The sequence below is a fragment of the Palaemon carinicauda genome, chromosome 28, assembly GCF_036898095.1.
Source record: "Palaemon carinicauda isolate YSFRI2023 chromosome 28, ASM3689809v2, whole genome shotgun sequence".
NCBI classification, from domain to species: Eukaryota; Metazoa; Arthropoda; class Malacostraca; order Decapoda; family Palaemonidae; genus Palaemon; species Palaemon carinicauda.
Window position 1 is genome coordinate 32,378,368 of NC_090752.1, and position 15,000 is coordinate 32,393,367.

Consider the following 15,000-nt stretch of genomic DNA (forward strand, 5'->3'; position numbering starts at 1 on the left):
AATACTCTTTGCAATCTATTACTTAAAATTTCAATACTAACTATGCTGTCCATCAACAACAACTCTTTGCATTCGATTGATTAATAATCCGATAATGATGTTGAGAAAGACACACTTACTGTTTGAGTTTGAAAACAAGGGATTTATGATTAACATGGTAAAAAAACAGCACTGGAATAAAGACCAATCATATGAAATTACTGACCACAATTAAGAGATTGCTCTGCAGTATTAGAAATTTTAAAAAGGGTATCACATGTTCAAATGCCTTTACAAAAGCCAAACTGCAAACTAGGGAACAGATTATTATCTTCAGCAGGCCTATTAAGATGCTTTGCCAAAAGGCATTAAAAATTTTAGATTATAAATTAGGTGGCAATCAACTGATCTAGAGCTGCCATAAACACATTTACCTAATGGAGTAACATTACTACTTCTTTAAAGCATGCAAAAAGAACATCTTGCAGGCAACAACAGAAACTTAGGAGCCAAGAATTCAGAAGCCTTTATAAAAACAAAGGCAAAACACCATTTGGGTCTGCACTTCCATAAGCATCGAGGTCCATCAAGTGTGTTTTAATTTCACGGAACATTTTTTGTCTAGTCTCAGGAAAACAGGAATGAAGAAGATTGAGTTTCTCATTACTCTGCTTACTATCACACACATCAGTCAAAAGGGTTGACTTTTCCTTTGGACAAGGAGCGACTGAGCCATTTGGTTTATGTAAAGGAGGAACTGTTAATGTCTACATTAAAGAGTGCAGATTTAAGGTATATTTTGCAACACCCTGTAAGATGATATCTATATACAGTAGTATTATCATTCTAGATTTGAACCAAATTAGTGATAAAAACATCACAGCAACACCAATGACAATGATTATAGTAATACAGTAATAACATTAATGATATTAAACTACGTGAACTCGGGATAAATATTGTTTATGAGATCGGTATTGTCCTTTGTTGATGTCGCTTACTAACACGCAGTTCACTGTAATCTTGCTACATTTAACATTATATGTAAGAAAGCTATATGATAGCTGTGTCTTTTCAATTGTAGATATTACCATGGAATTTGGCAAGAACAGAGAAACTGTTTCCATCAATCCGTGAAATTTTCATTTGGATATGTGAATTATTCTAGGAACAATTCACCCACTCCCAAAAATAACAATTCAACCCATACCAGAATAAACGCGTTTGTTGTGGCTTTTATATGGCAGATATCAACAGGAAACTTGGTATGGACAAAGTGAATATCCATCCCATAAATCCCTGAAAATTTCATCTAGATATGTAAAGTATTAAACGAGTAATTTACCTAGATGCCGAAAATTGACCTCATCGGGATATCGAAAAATGGCTATTATGACTTTACTGTGGCAAGCATCAATACGAAAATTTGTATGAATGTAGTGCATATAACATTCGTCACACCATGTGAAAATCATTTGGATATCTGTAAAACTGTAGGAGTAGTTTGCGACTCCTAATTGATTTTTAAGCTAAAAATCGTCACTTACGAATAAAAGTGACAGTCAGGGCATTCTTATAGGAGGTATAAACATAAAGATACGTAGAAAAAAGTTAATAAATATATATATATATATATATATATATATATATATATATATATATATGTGTGTGTGTGTGTGTGTGTATATATATATATATATATATATATATATATATATATATATATATATGTATATATATACATATATATATATATATATATATATATATATATATATATATACATATATATATATATATATATATATATATATATATATATATATATATATACATATGTATAATATATATATATATATATATATATATATATATATATATATATATATGTATATATATATATATATATATATATATATATATATATATATATATATATATATATATATATATATATATATACATATATATATATATATGTATGCATATATATACATAGATAATACCTTAAAATTTTATTTGAATATATTTATTGATATGGGAGTTATTGACCTCGCTGTGGAAAATATCAGCTGAATTATTCTAGGAACAATTTACTCCACCGCCAAAAATAACCATTCAACCCATACTGAAATAAAAAAAAAATGTGGCTTTTCTATGGCAGATATCATGAGGAGAATTGGGATGAACAAAGTAAATATCCATCCCATAAATCCTTGAAAATTTCATTTAGATATATAAAGTATTATACGAGTAATTGTACGAGAATATCGAAAAATGGTATCCATACGAATGTAGACATTTTCTGAAATCTACGAGTAGTCTTCCTCTTTGATTGTTTGGCTAAAAGTCGTCACTTACGAACAAAAGTGACCGCCCCAGCATGCCTATAGGAAGTATGTACATGAATATTGGCAGAAATAAAGGTTATATATATCTAAATAATCCCTTAAAATTTCATTTGAATATAATTATTGGTATAGGAGTTATTGACTCCGTCGCTGGAAATATCAGCTGCCCCCCCCCCCCTACCCCCACCCCACCCCGAAACCCCAATCCAAGCTCCGATATCTATGGTTAGGGAATGACTGGGTTATAGGTTGGGTGAGATATTTCATATAAGTACCCTCACTTCATTCGCAACACTAAAAATTATGACAATATTATATAAAATACATAATTTTTCTTCTGGTGTAAAGAGATGGCCTCTGGCAACTGCAGTACCCCTCAGAGCAGTTATATCCGTATTTTCATATACAAAAAATATTTTGACTGAGCAAAGAAAATAGCTACACATCATTTGGCACTATATCCGAAATCACTAGGTTGCACATCATTTGCCACATGTTTCTTGTCACTTGCCACCGAGGACGACTTTGCTTAAAACACAACATAGGAATAGTTATTAGCCGACAACAATGTTAAACACGGCATTTCCTGTTTTAAGGCATTGCTAATTATTATTGATTATTTCAGGCAGAAACCAATCATGCAGAGTATTATGCAGTTATTGTGGGTGGAACATATTTATGACAACTTGATCACCCCACAAGGTGCACCGGCAGGAAGTCAGAATTACTGTTTAAACATAGTTACCAAATTTATGGATGATTATGTCTCATATCTTTACTTGAAGCAAATGACTGGAAGGAATACCGTCGAGAATCAGGTATGGCAATAAATTTCACATCTGTTACAATTGACATTGTATACTGTATCTATCTAGTTGTCTCCACTATTTTCTTCTGTGAAATTAGGTACTGACATGACTTTCATAAAAACTCTAAGATAGTTCACAGATAAATATCATTGCAGATGACGCGAATGATTCAAAATACACATGCCCTTATGAAGTCTCAGGTGAAAGACTCAATGCTGGAATCCCGCACTGACTTCATAGACAAGCTGGATATGATGGCTGTAGAATTTGCTGGCCTGGGTGACGCCAGGCAAGCACTTAGGGACAATAAGAATGATATCAATGTGAGATTCTATGACTTTTAATACCCATTCAAACATTCTGTCCTTATCAATGAAAGTTATGTAATACTGTATTTAATAAGCTCAAACACAGGGTACATGCTGTGCCTCAGTCTTATCAATAATTTGAAAATATTTCTAAAAGAATAAAACTCAAGATTCATTCAATGTAATAAAAACTACCGTAAAATTACCCCAACACTCTCAAATCCCATTTTGTTGGATATCAAAAGTTTTCCAGGATGGAGATGAGGCAGTTAGATAAATATATTTCCCTATTTGTGTATATCCGACTACAAAATGCAGTTTACATTAATTCGTTGCGACAAAAATTTGGGATTATTCATGCTATAGTTTAGAAATTTTTGGAATTTATAAACCTATGTATAAGACTTAAACTAATATTTCAGACCTAATTAGATGAGATTCATTCTCCACAGATAGGTGTAAATGAAAATAACTTTGCTGAGAACTACATAAGGCTCATGAAATACTACAGAGAAAGAGTGTACAAAACTCGAGAAGATGATCCAAGTGAATACAGACCACTGTAAGTCTAAATGGTAACCCAAAAGTTTATGTTGTTTTTTTATATATCAAACTGAATATTTAAAAAGGTACTGGTGAAGTATGAAATTTTAAATGTGTAGGGAGTAGGATGGCCAGGGCACCACCCACAAATTCAGATGCTGGAGCTAGAGATTTATTGGGTCCATACTTGACTTGCCAGACAGTATTTCATTGGATCCCTCTCTCTGATAAAATCTCCATTTTTACTTTGCATACACATACAGTGCACTGAATAGCCTGGCCTATTCTTTCCACATTCTCCTTTCTCCTAATACACCTGACAACACTGAGATTACCAAACAATTTTCTCTTTGTTCAAGAGGCTAACTACTGCACTGTAATTGTTCAGTGGCCACTTTCCTCTTGGTAATGGTAGAAGAGACTCTTTAGCTATAGTAAGCAGCACATCTAGGAGGATACTCCAAAATCAAACAATTGTTCTCTTGTCTTGTGTAAAGCCATAACCTCTGTACCATGGTCTTTCACTATCTTGGGGTAGAGTTCTCTTGCTTGAGGGTACACTCGGGCACATTATTCTATCTAATTTCCTGCCCTCATGTTTTTTGAAGTTTTTATAGTTTGTATATAAAAAAATCTATTTCAATGTTGTCACTGTTCTTAAAATATTATATTCTAGGTGTTCATTTGTTCATTACTTCTGTAGTTTATTTCCATTTTTCCTTTCCTCATTAAGTTATATTCTTTGTTGGAGCCCTTTGCCTTGTAGCATCTTGCTTTACTAACTAATGTTGTATCTTAGTAATAATAATAATAATAATAATAATAATAATAATAATAATAATAATAATAATAATAATAATAGCGAAATGATTCAATCTAGTCATTAAAGTGAATGCTTTTCAACCTAGGGATAGAGACTTGTGATTAAAAGCAATTGGTTTTTAATAGTTTCCTGAGAATTTTATTTCAATTCATAATAATGCTCAGGAATCACATAAATAATAAAAAAAAATTCTTATAGATGGAGCTTGCTGCAGTCCCCCTTCAAAAACAGAGGAGTTACATCCTACCCGCTTAATAAACATTGTGAGTAAAAGTTTTTATGTTAATGTATCTTATGGTGCCATTATTATTTTTACAAATGTGAAAACATTGGTGATGTGCATTATTTTTATGAAGTAATATTTTGAATCTTATATTTCATCAGTGATTCCACATGGGGCCATGTCACCCCCATACTACTATGAAGGTGCTCCTGCATATATCAATTATGCAGGGATGGGACACACGATTGCCCATGAGATTTTGCATGCCTTTGATTTAACGGGTAACTAGAAGAGTTTTTCTTTGATATCTAATGAATATATATTATAGCATGATATATCATATGAAAAATAGTCATACCTATCACACCTACAGTAGTACCAAAACCAACAGTAGTTTCCTCAAAGCTCAATGAATTTAACCTTATTCTAGTGACAATATGATAATATAAGCAATTTACATAAATAATACAATGTTATTTAACAATCATTGTAGGAATGGCATTCAATGGTGAAGACGATTCAGGGATGAGATATGATCAAACTCTGAAAAAGAATGGGGCATGCCTCGAACAGCAGCTAATCAATGGATCTGTTAATGGATTATTGAATGTAAGTACATTGTAAGTCTTTTTATTGTTGGGAGTAAATTTTTAAATTACAAAATTCAGTTGCAATCACCTCCTGAAATCAAACTATTCCATACAAATAATCAGGAAAAAAAAACTGGCAATTGTGTATGCTTAGTCCTCCTATACAACACTCAAATTCCTCACTCATTTTACGGTATATGCCATGTAAACGACAAGTGTGTGGGGAAAAGGAAGGCCAAAACATACGGTTAAATAAAACATCCTATTTTCATTACAATCGAATTACTATCATCTAAACTACAATTCAAAAGGGAAGACAATCATATGGAATGCAGCATTGTCCCAGGCCATATAGAAAAGAAGACAAGAAGATCAAGAGTTGATCATTTTTTGAAGACCACCTTAAGTAAGGAAGTCTGTATTTAGTTGGTTCTCTAGCGATCAAGAGGATGCTAAGGATTATCTTCCAAATGAATCGTCAGAGGAGGACTGAATACTTATTAGAAACATGGAGTGTGAAGACAGATACAGTGGAATAACCCCCACTTCACAATGGCCAAGCATATGAGGTATGATATCATTACTGAAGTCTGAGTCATGATGAATTATGGACTAAGAAAGAGTGGGTTAGTATTCCTACCTGGTGCTGGAAAAAAAAAAAGTAAAAAAAAAGATAGGAATAACGGCTTTGAAAAGAGTAGTCTCTCATCAGTTATACCGAGCAACAATTGTGTACTACTTTACTGGGAATGGATAAAAGGCAAATGTCCATCAGAGTGTGGTAACAGTAGCCACAGCATTTTCAGAAAACCGTATCTCTTCGTGACGATGCTGGATACCCTTAATGATTAAAGATAGGGGGACTATATGAACAATTATGAACCCAATGGAAGTGGGTTGCTTCGGTAGCTTTATCCAGGCCAGAGATGTTGTGTGATTTTCTACAACTAGATCAAAGGGATCCATAAACCATTCCTGCCACTCCAGCTGGAGTCGGATGAGGCATAAAATTTCAATAAAAACTGGAAGATGAAAATAAAAAGGTTTAGAAGGTGTAGATAACCAGATTGTGACTCGTGTCCTCGGCTCAAGCTATTATATTATTATTATTATTATTATTATTATTATTATTATTATTATTATGGATGCTACAACCCTAGTTGGAAAAGCAGGATGATATAAGTTCCAACAAGGAAAAATAGCCCAGAGAGGAAAGGAAATATGGAAATAAATAAATTAGACATGTCATATATAAGCTATGAAGACAGACTCTTCGCAGACTCTTAGCTATTATCTCAAACAGTGTACGTGAATGAAATAGTAGTGAGTTGTAAGTGTTCCACTTTTCCTACTGTCATATTGCTCTTCATACTCATGATCTTGGAAGGCTTAGGTCTAATAATAGATTGGTAAAGCTGAAGAAGATGCATGAGACCATGTACTATTTCAGATTTATGTATATCATGTGGTGATTGAAAGATTAAGTAAATATCATAGAAAAAAGATTGATTTTTTTATATATTTTCATCTTGATCCCATACATATATATATATATATATATATATATATATATATATATATATATATATATATATATATATATATATATATATATATATATATATATACACACACATATATATATATATATATATATATATATATATATATACACACACATATATATATATATATATATATATACATACATACAGTATATATATACACACACACGCATATATATATATATATATATATATATATATATATATATATGCATATAAATGCATATAAATGCATACATATGATATGTGCATGTGCAAGTTTACATAGGCACATAGAGCTCTGAATGACTCTCATGGGTCCTGTGCGCTTTTCAGAGCTACCAGATATTTTTTTTCTGAGTGGGAAAATTGGAGGCTGTGTACACTACATGATTGAAAGGGTGAGGCGAAGGTGTCCTAGAAGGCTTAGGTTTAATAATGGTTGGGGTAGATTGGTGAAGCTGCAGAAAATGCAAGAGATCACGTACTACCCCAGATTTACGTATATCATGATAGAAAAATAAAAATCCCTGATGAAGCCTAGTCAGCCTCGGAAGCATGTTTTTCCTCAGAGATAAGAACCTCTCATGACAGGAGATATGAATTTCATTTCAGAACTTTTTCAACCACCTAAACCAGTTTATCATCTACTCTCCGAGTTGACTGACTGATAGGACGCAGGTCTTTTATTTACTCGTGAAGCAGCAGAAGTAAATTTTTTAATGCAGCTCCTAAAAAAATCTACATCCCTAATTACCTGTTGATTCTGCTCTTAATTGTCACTAGATTCAAGGGAAATAGTAGTGACTTAGAAAATGCGCATCATTAAAACGATCGAATGCCATAGCAGTACAAGACACAGTGGTTAGCATATTGCATGAATTGGCAGTCGGATTAATGATAGAATTCTCGGCCAAATCAGGACAAGATTCGGAGTCATGCTTAGAGTAAGATTCAAAGTTCTCATAGGAGCAAGATTCGAATTCGAGATTGATATGAGATTCAGAGGGACCAATAACATGGTATCCATTAGTCTCAAAATCCAGAGGCACTGTGAGAGCAAATGTCAGAGGTGCTATTGGAACAATTATCACTTGATTTCAGGGCATTATGGGTACGATTCAGATGAGCAGGACTTAATATCCCAAGTGACAAGAATTTCTCCTATCTTCTTATGCTCAGTACAAGAAGTCTAGCATGAAAAACAATCAGCACTCAGTGGAGAAATGCAGTGTAGCCTATACTGCTGTGCCAAACCAAAACGTTACGAGGCACCAAGGAGAGGTGCTCTCAGACTAAGAAAACAAGGCTCAGTCTCTTCGCATCTTATCTTGTGAAGCCTATTTGCATCATTAGCTACTTTGGAAAAGTGTTCACCAGAAATATCACGGGGGTCATAGAGACTATTAATAAGCACAAACCTGTGAAGTGGTTTGCACAAATGTAAGTGTCTCTGAAGCAAAAGCCACAGTGTATGTGAAACTTTCCGGCTTTGAAATTATTCTTGAATGATTCCGTAATTACACAAAGAGCTGAAAAACTTCTTGGCAGTACTAAAAGAGGAGTTACATGAACATAGGAAAATCAACTTCCTTTTTGAGAAGCAGAAATTGACCCAAAATACTTTCAGTTCTGATGTCCTACCATCAAACCTTGTGCAAGTGCTATCATCTTTTGTTTGTATAACTCCAGGAGTAAATTTCATCCTGAAGCCAACAATGTTTTGACTAAACCATTTAAAATCATCCTTGGAAGCATGGTAATCCTATCTTTCCGTTTGCTTATCATATGAACGTTAATTACACTTGACCCAAGCCCCCACATTAAATTTCTTTCACAAAACAAAATGGTAACCTGCTCCAATTGTCTCCCTACGTTTTATTTCTTATTTTACGGTACTAAAGCATATCTACATCTCACTCACTGTGATTACTTAGCTTGGTAGTACCTATCAGACTGAAATTTTCTAGCCGTGGCTTCTACCAAAGTACAGGACAAATTGGATATATTTCAGTGTAGTTTGGCTTTTGAGTGAACTGGGTTAACTTACACTATGAAAAAGCTCACTCTTTAAAGGTGAAGTGTCAGAAAATTATTTGAAAGAAAAGCATAAGTAAAGTGCATTTAAGAAAAGAAGAAGAAATGAAAGCTGTTGAACGAATACGAGTCATATGATTATCATTATAGGGTAAATTATTTACACTAAAAGACTTTGACTGAAATAGCGTTGGTATATCTAGGCTACTAATTTGCTCCCACTTGATATTATATTTATCATAATTGAATACTATATAACCTGGAAGATCCCTTCACTTAATAAATCAATCCTGAACCATACACTGTCTCAACATATGATGTAGCCTGCATCTTAAGCATAATAGTCTTACTGCAAACTATATAAAATCTAATTCCAGAGGTGATTCATTGAATATCAAGATTAAGATTTACTAGAACCCATCTACCACCAGGAAGCTGATAGAAGGTGGAAAAAAATCCTCTCACAGACATTGTACCACATGCAAAAGATATAACCTTATTACTTGGCTTGATAAAACAAGAATGAGTTCTTCCAGCATAGTGGCCACCACTCACTGCACCATACACAGTATTATCATCAAGATGTGGGAGGGCTAGTCATAAAAATTCCCTACTAATTCTCTAAACTTTAGTGCCTGTCAACCAAAGATGTGTTTTGATAGCTTATGGCTTAAAGAATGATGGGTATGACTTATTGAAATAATTCTGTACAAAAAATAAGAAAAGATTTTTGCAACTGTAAACCAAGCACCAAAGGTAACTGATAAATGTGAAACAGAAAATGAAAAGTGGAACAATACATCAATGAGTTGGTAAAGATTTAAATCCTGTTACTACAAAAAGAACTAACATAAACAGATAAGTGAAATATAACCGAAAACAAGTAACATCAAAATTCCTTACAATTACAGAACTTAAATAATAAAAAATGTGAACAATGACAAACTATGACTACCTGAACGAGAAGAGTGATGAACAAAAGGGTTGTACGCATAAGTCATAAATGAGTGAGGCTGTATAGGAGGACTTTAAATGCACATAGAACACTGCTTGTTCAGTCAATACATATTAGTGGATTTGAGATTTGATGCACAAAAGAGATATGGTTCATATAAATGTAATGTAAGAAAAAAAATTGTCCCTCTCTATTACATCTTTTCCTTAAAGAAACTATGAGGTCAAGTTTGAAACAAAATTTCAAAATCTCTATAATCTTTTTCTACAGATAAAATTAATGATTTTTGGGAAACTAATAATATTCGCAATTTTTTTCCTCCTTTTCTCCACGGTATATCAAAGATTGACCCATATATACACCTGGATGAAGTACTAGCAGATGTGGCAGCTCCAAATCTAGCATGGGGGGCATATACTGAAGGTAAGAAAGAGCATTTGACTAAAGGCAAGATAAGATTATCATACAAGATAATAATCAGACAAAAGTGCAGGTATTGTATTACAGTAGTGAGTTGTAAATACAAATGCGTCTACAAGTTTTCGTGAATAGTCAGTGATTAGTTTGAGGTCGGAGAAGTGGGATAAAACGTCGGCATAGAATAGTTATCTTGTGAATTACTAAAAATCTAATCAAGATGGCTATGTACAACACGGGCAAGGCTTGGAGAGACATCGCTGGACTCAGCAAAAATAAATTCCATGAGTTGGCGAAACAGGAGCTCGACCGTCTGATAACAGAGGTCACTAGTAACGTCAACCAATGTGACGGAAAAATATTCGCAGACATATTGAAACAATATGATCCAATAAACTGGAGCAAATCTGCGGAAAACATCAGCAAAATAATAGAAGAAATTCCAAAGAAAATCCAAGTGTTAAAGAGACTTATAAAGAAAGTCTACATCAATCAACACATTCCATCAAAGAACAATAAGAAGTCCAATATGGTGAATATGCTGATTGATGCAATGGGAAAAAGAATGCCAAAATGGTGTAATACATGTAAGATATGGTATTCCATTAATAATCCTCAACAATTGATTAGAAAATGTGATGCCTGTCATGTCCCAACACATCCCACATGTGCTGAAATACAGCAAAAAATAAAAAATAAAGACACAAAGGTATTCTGCTCAACATGCTTAGTCTGGATAGAAAATATAATTAAGTCGAGACTAAATCTGCAAATAGTTGAAGATAAAGAAGAGGAAGAAGAAGAAATAGAAGAAAAAGAAGAAGAAGAGAACAATGAACAGGATATGTGTAAGGATGCAGAAGAAATCATTGATATAACCTATGATGCCATCCAACAACATACTTATGAAGAAATAAATTACCAGATGGAAACAAATAATAGACCCAAGAGACTCTACCCGGACCTACATAATTTTAGGGAAGAGCAAGAACAAGAAAAAATAGAAAAGAAGGATATAGTCTGCAATATGCTGAAAAGAGGGAATTGCAGATTTGGCGAAAGATGCTACTACAAGCATCCAAAGATATGCCATAATTATGAAATATATGGTAAATGTGCGTATTTAGACGGATATGGAGACGAATGCAGAGATCTCCATCCAAAAATATGCAAAAACCTAAAAGAAGGAAAAGGATGCATTTACAACAAAAAATGTCGATATATGCATCCTGCAACCATGAATGAAAGTAAGAAAACTCAGCAAACTGAAAAGAAAAATGAAAGCAAAAAAGAAACAAAAAAAGAAACAAAAAAGCAGGCCGTGTATATACCGCGCTTTGAACCAAGAGCCCCAAGATATGAGGCCTTTCAACCCAAACCGGCACATTTAGAGCCCAACTACAAAGAATGCATCTATAATGCCAGGGGTTGGTGCAGATATGGGGACAGTTGCAGGTATACACACACAAATAAATATGAAGGCGAAAGAGCAAATATAATAGAAAAGTTGGATTTTTTAATGGCAGAATTCCGGGAAATGAAGAAAAGAACATCATATCAGAACAGGAAGGAAGCATGGGAGAATCCATATTATTACCAATATTAAATAATGGGGATGAAACACAAACCATAATAGTAATGAATGCACAGGGTTTAGTCACGAGTAACTCTAAAAGGAAAATAGAGTTCTTAGAAGAACTAACTCAAATTGAAAAAATAGATATATCAAATATAAGTGAAACATGGTATTTCCAAGAGACTGGCAGTGATGACCAGATAAAGGGTTTCCAAACTTATAGATCAGACAGAAAAAATAGGAATCAAGGGGGAACCGCAATATATGGAAGAGACATAAATCAAGGAAAAGTATGTGAAAAATACAGCAACACAGAATGTGAATTGATTGCGGTAGAATTTGAATTTGAAAAACTAATGAATATTGTAGTTTACAGACCCCCAAACACTAAGGAGTTTGACATAATAATAGAAAAAATAGATGATATATGTAGAAACCATAAAGACTGGAATATACTCCTATCCGGAGATTTTAACTTTCCTTTCGTGGATTGGAAAGAACGGATAGAAGAAAGTGGTTGTATGTATACATATAAAAAAGATAGTAATAGTAGCGCAGAAGATAAGAGGCAATTTGAAAAGCTTCAAGATATGCTATTAGAACATAATATGCAACAAATAAACCACATTCCAACAAGAAAGGAAAATGTCCTAGATCTAGTATTTGTGAACGAGGTGAATTATGTTAAAGAAATAATAGTGTATAACACGGGAATTTCAGACCACAATGTCATAGAATTGATAGTTCATTCCAAAGCAAGTGATCACAGAATTAATAAAAGCACAAAACTTTGGGAAGGATATGGAAAATATAACTTTTACAGTAAGAATATAAAATGGTCAGAAATAAATGAAGAACTGAATAAAGAATGGAAAAATGTATTTATAAGTGATAATATACAGGTAAATACGGATATACTGTACAAAATACTGGAGAAAATTGTTGAAAAATATGTACCGAAAAAAAACAATAAACAAAAGACGTGCATACCAAGAGACAGAAGGATCTTATTTCAGAAAATTAAAAAGTGGAAGAAAAATCTTGCAAAAGAAAAAAATGTGTGGAAAATGAGGGAAATAAAATGTAAGATAGAAAATGCAGAACAAAAGATTATACAGTCGAAAGAAAATGAAAAAAGGGACTTAGAAGAAAGGACACTTCAAAATATAAAAAGAAACCCCAAAGTACTTTACTCCTATGCAAAAAAGATGAATAAAAGGAGAATAAAAATAGGCCCTCTAAGAATTGAAGGACGGCTAACGAATGAAAAAAAGGAAATATGCAACATATTAGCAGAAAAATATAAGAGTGAGTTCACGCCAAGAATTGCGAATGAGAATAATGAAACAGAAATGAGAGAAGAAAATGTTGAATATCTAACGGATATAGATATTAATGAAGCAGATATTGTCACGGCTATAAACGAAATTAAAAATGGATCGGCAGCCGGACCAGATGGAGTTCCAGCGATTTTGTTAAAAAAAACTGCAAACACTATCGCGAAGCCACTTGCAATACTGCTAAGACAGAGTATAGATATGAGCGAGATATATGTTAAACATAAATTAGCTTATATAACCCCTATCTTCAAAAGTGGATCAAGACTAGAGGCAAGCAATTATAGACCTGTTAGTCTAACATCACATATTATGAAAGTGTATGAGAGGGTAATAAAAAAGAAAATAATGAACCATTTGGTCAAAAATAATTTGTTTAATATGGGTCAACACGATTTCGTACCTGGAAAAAGTACACAGACCCAACTGATAGCTCACTATGAAAACATATACAATAATATGATAAATGAAAAAGACACAGATGTGATCTATCTAGATTTTGCAAAAGCCTTTGACAAGGTAGACCATAACATATTGGAGAAAAAAATGAGAAAGCATAATATTGTGGGAAAGATAGGAAAATGGTCTCAGACATAGACTGTGATGTTGAAAACTCCGTAGTGAGAAGTTTCGCCGATGACACAAGAATAAGTAGAGAAATTACTTGTGATGAAGATAGGAACTCACTACAAAGAGATCTAAACAAAATATATGAATGGGCGGAGATAAATAGGATGGTATTTAACTCCGATAAATTTGAATCAATAAATTATGGAAACAGAGAAGGAATGGTGTATGCATACAAGGGACCTAATAATGAGACAATCACAAACAAGGAAGCAATTAAAGACCTTGGTGTAATTTTAAATAGGAATATGTTATGCAACGACCAAATAGCAACACTGTTGGCTAAATGTAAAGCAAAAATGGGAATGTTATTCAGACACTTTAAAACAAGAAAAGCTGAACACATGATTATGCTTTACAAAACTTATGTGCGTAGTACACTCGAGTACTGCAATGTGATATGGTACCCACACTACCAAAAGGATATTGCGCAAATAGAGAGTGTACAAAGGTCCTATACTGCTAGAATAGAAGAAGTTAAGGACCTTGATTACTGGGAAATACTGCAATTTTTAAAACTATACAGTCTAGAAAGGAGAAGAGAACGCTACATGATAATACAAGCATGGAAGCAAATAGAAGGAATTGCTGAAAACATCATGGAGCTTAAAGTATCAGAAAGAGCAAGCCGAGGTAGATTAATAGTACCAAAAAGCATTCCAGGTAAACTGAGAAAGGCGCACAGGACATTAATCCACTACGCACCAGCATCGATAATGCAGCGACTATTTAATGTGCTGCCAGCTCATCTAAGAAACATATCAGGCGTGAGCGTAGATGCGTTTAAAAATCAGCTCGATAAATACCTAAGATGCATCCCAGACCATCCAAGACTGGAAGATGCAAAATACACCGGAAGATGTATTAGCAACTCTCTGGTG

General features: G+C 33.5%; 1 protein-coding gene across 1 annotated transcript in view; it reads left to right on the top strand.

Moving 5' to 3' along the window:
- The window catches only part of LOC137621489 (endothelin-converting enzyme homolog), a 110,775-nt gene that overhangs the window by 66,793 nt on the left and 28,982 nt on the right, over positions 1 to 15,000 (top strand). Inside the window, exons 11-17 of the mRNA XM_068351826.1 lie at positions 2,956 to 3,148; positions 3,295 to 3,462; positions 3,900 to 4,009; positions 5,012 to 5,076; positions 5,198 to 5,317; positions 5,530 to 5,645; positions 10,507 to 10,585. Coding sequence (XP_068207927.1) covers positions 2,956 to 3,148; positions 3,295 to 3,462; positions 3,900 to 4,009; positions 5,012 to 5,076; positions 5,198 to 5,317; positions 5,530 to 5,645; positions 10,507 to 10,585 — 851 coding nt within the window. The remainder of the gene's footprint in view (positions 1 to 2,955; positions 3,149 to 3,294; positions 3,463 to 3,899; positions 4,010 to 5,011; positions 5,077 to 5,197; positions 5,318 to 5,529; positions 5,646 to 10,506; positions 10,586 to 15,000) is intronic.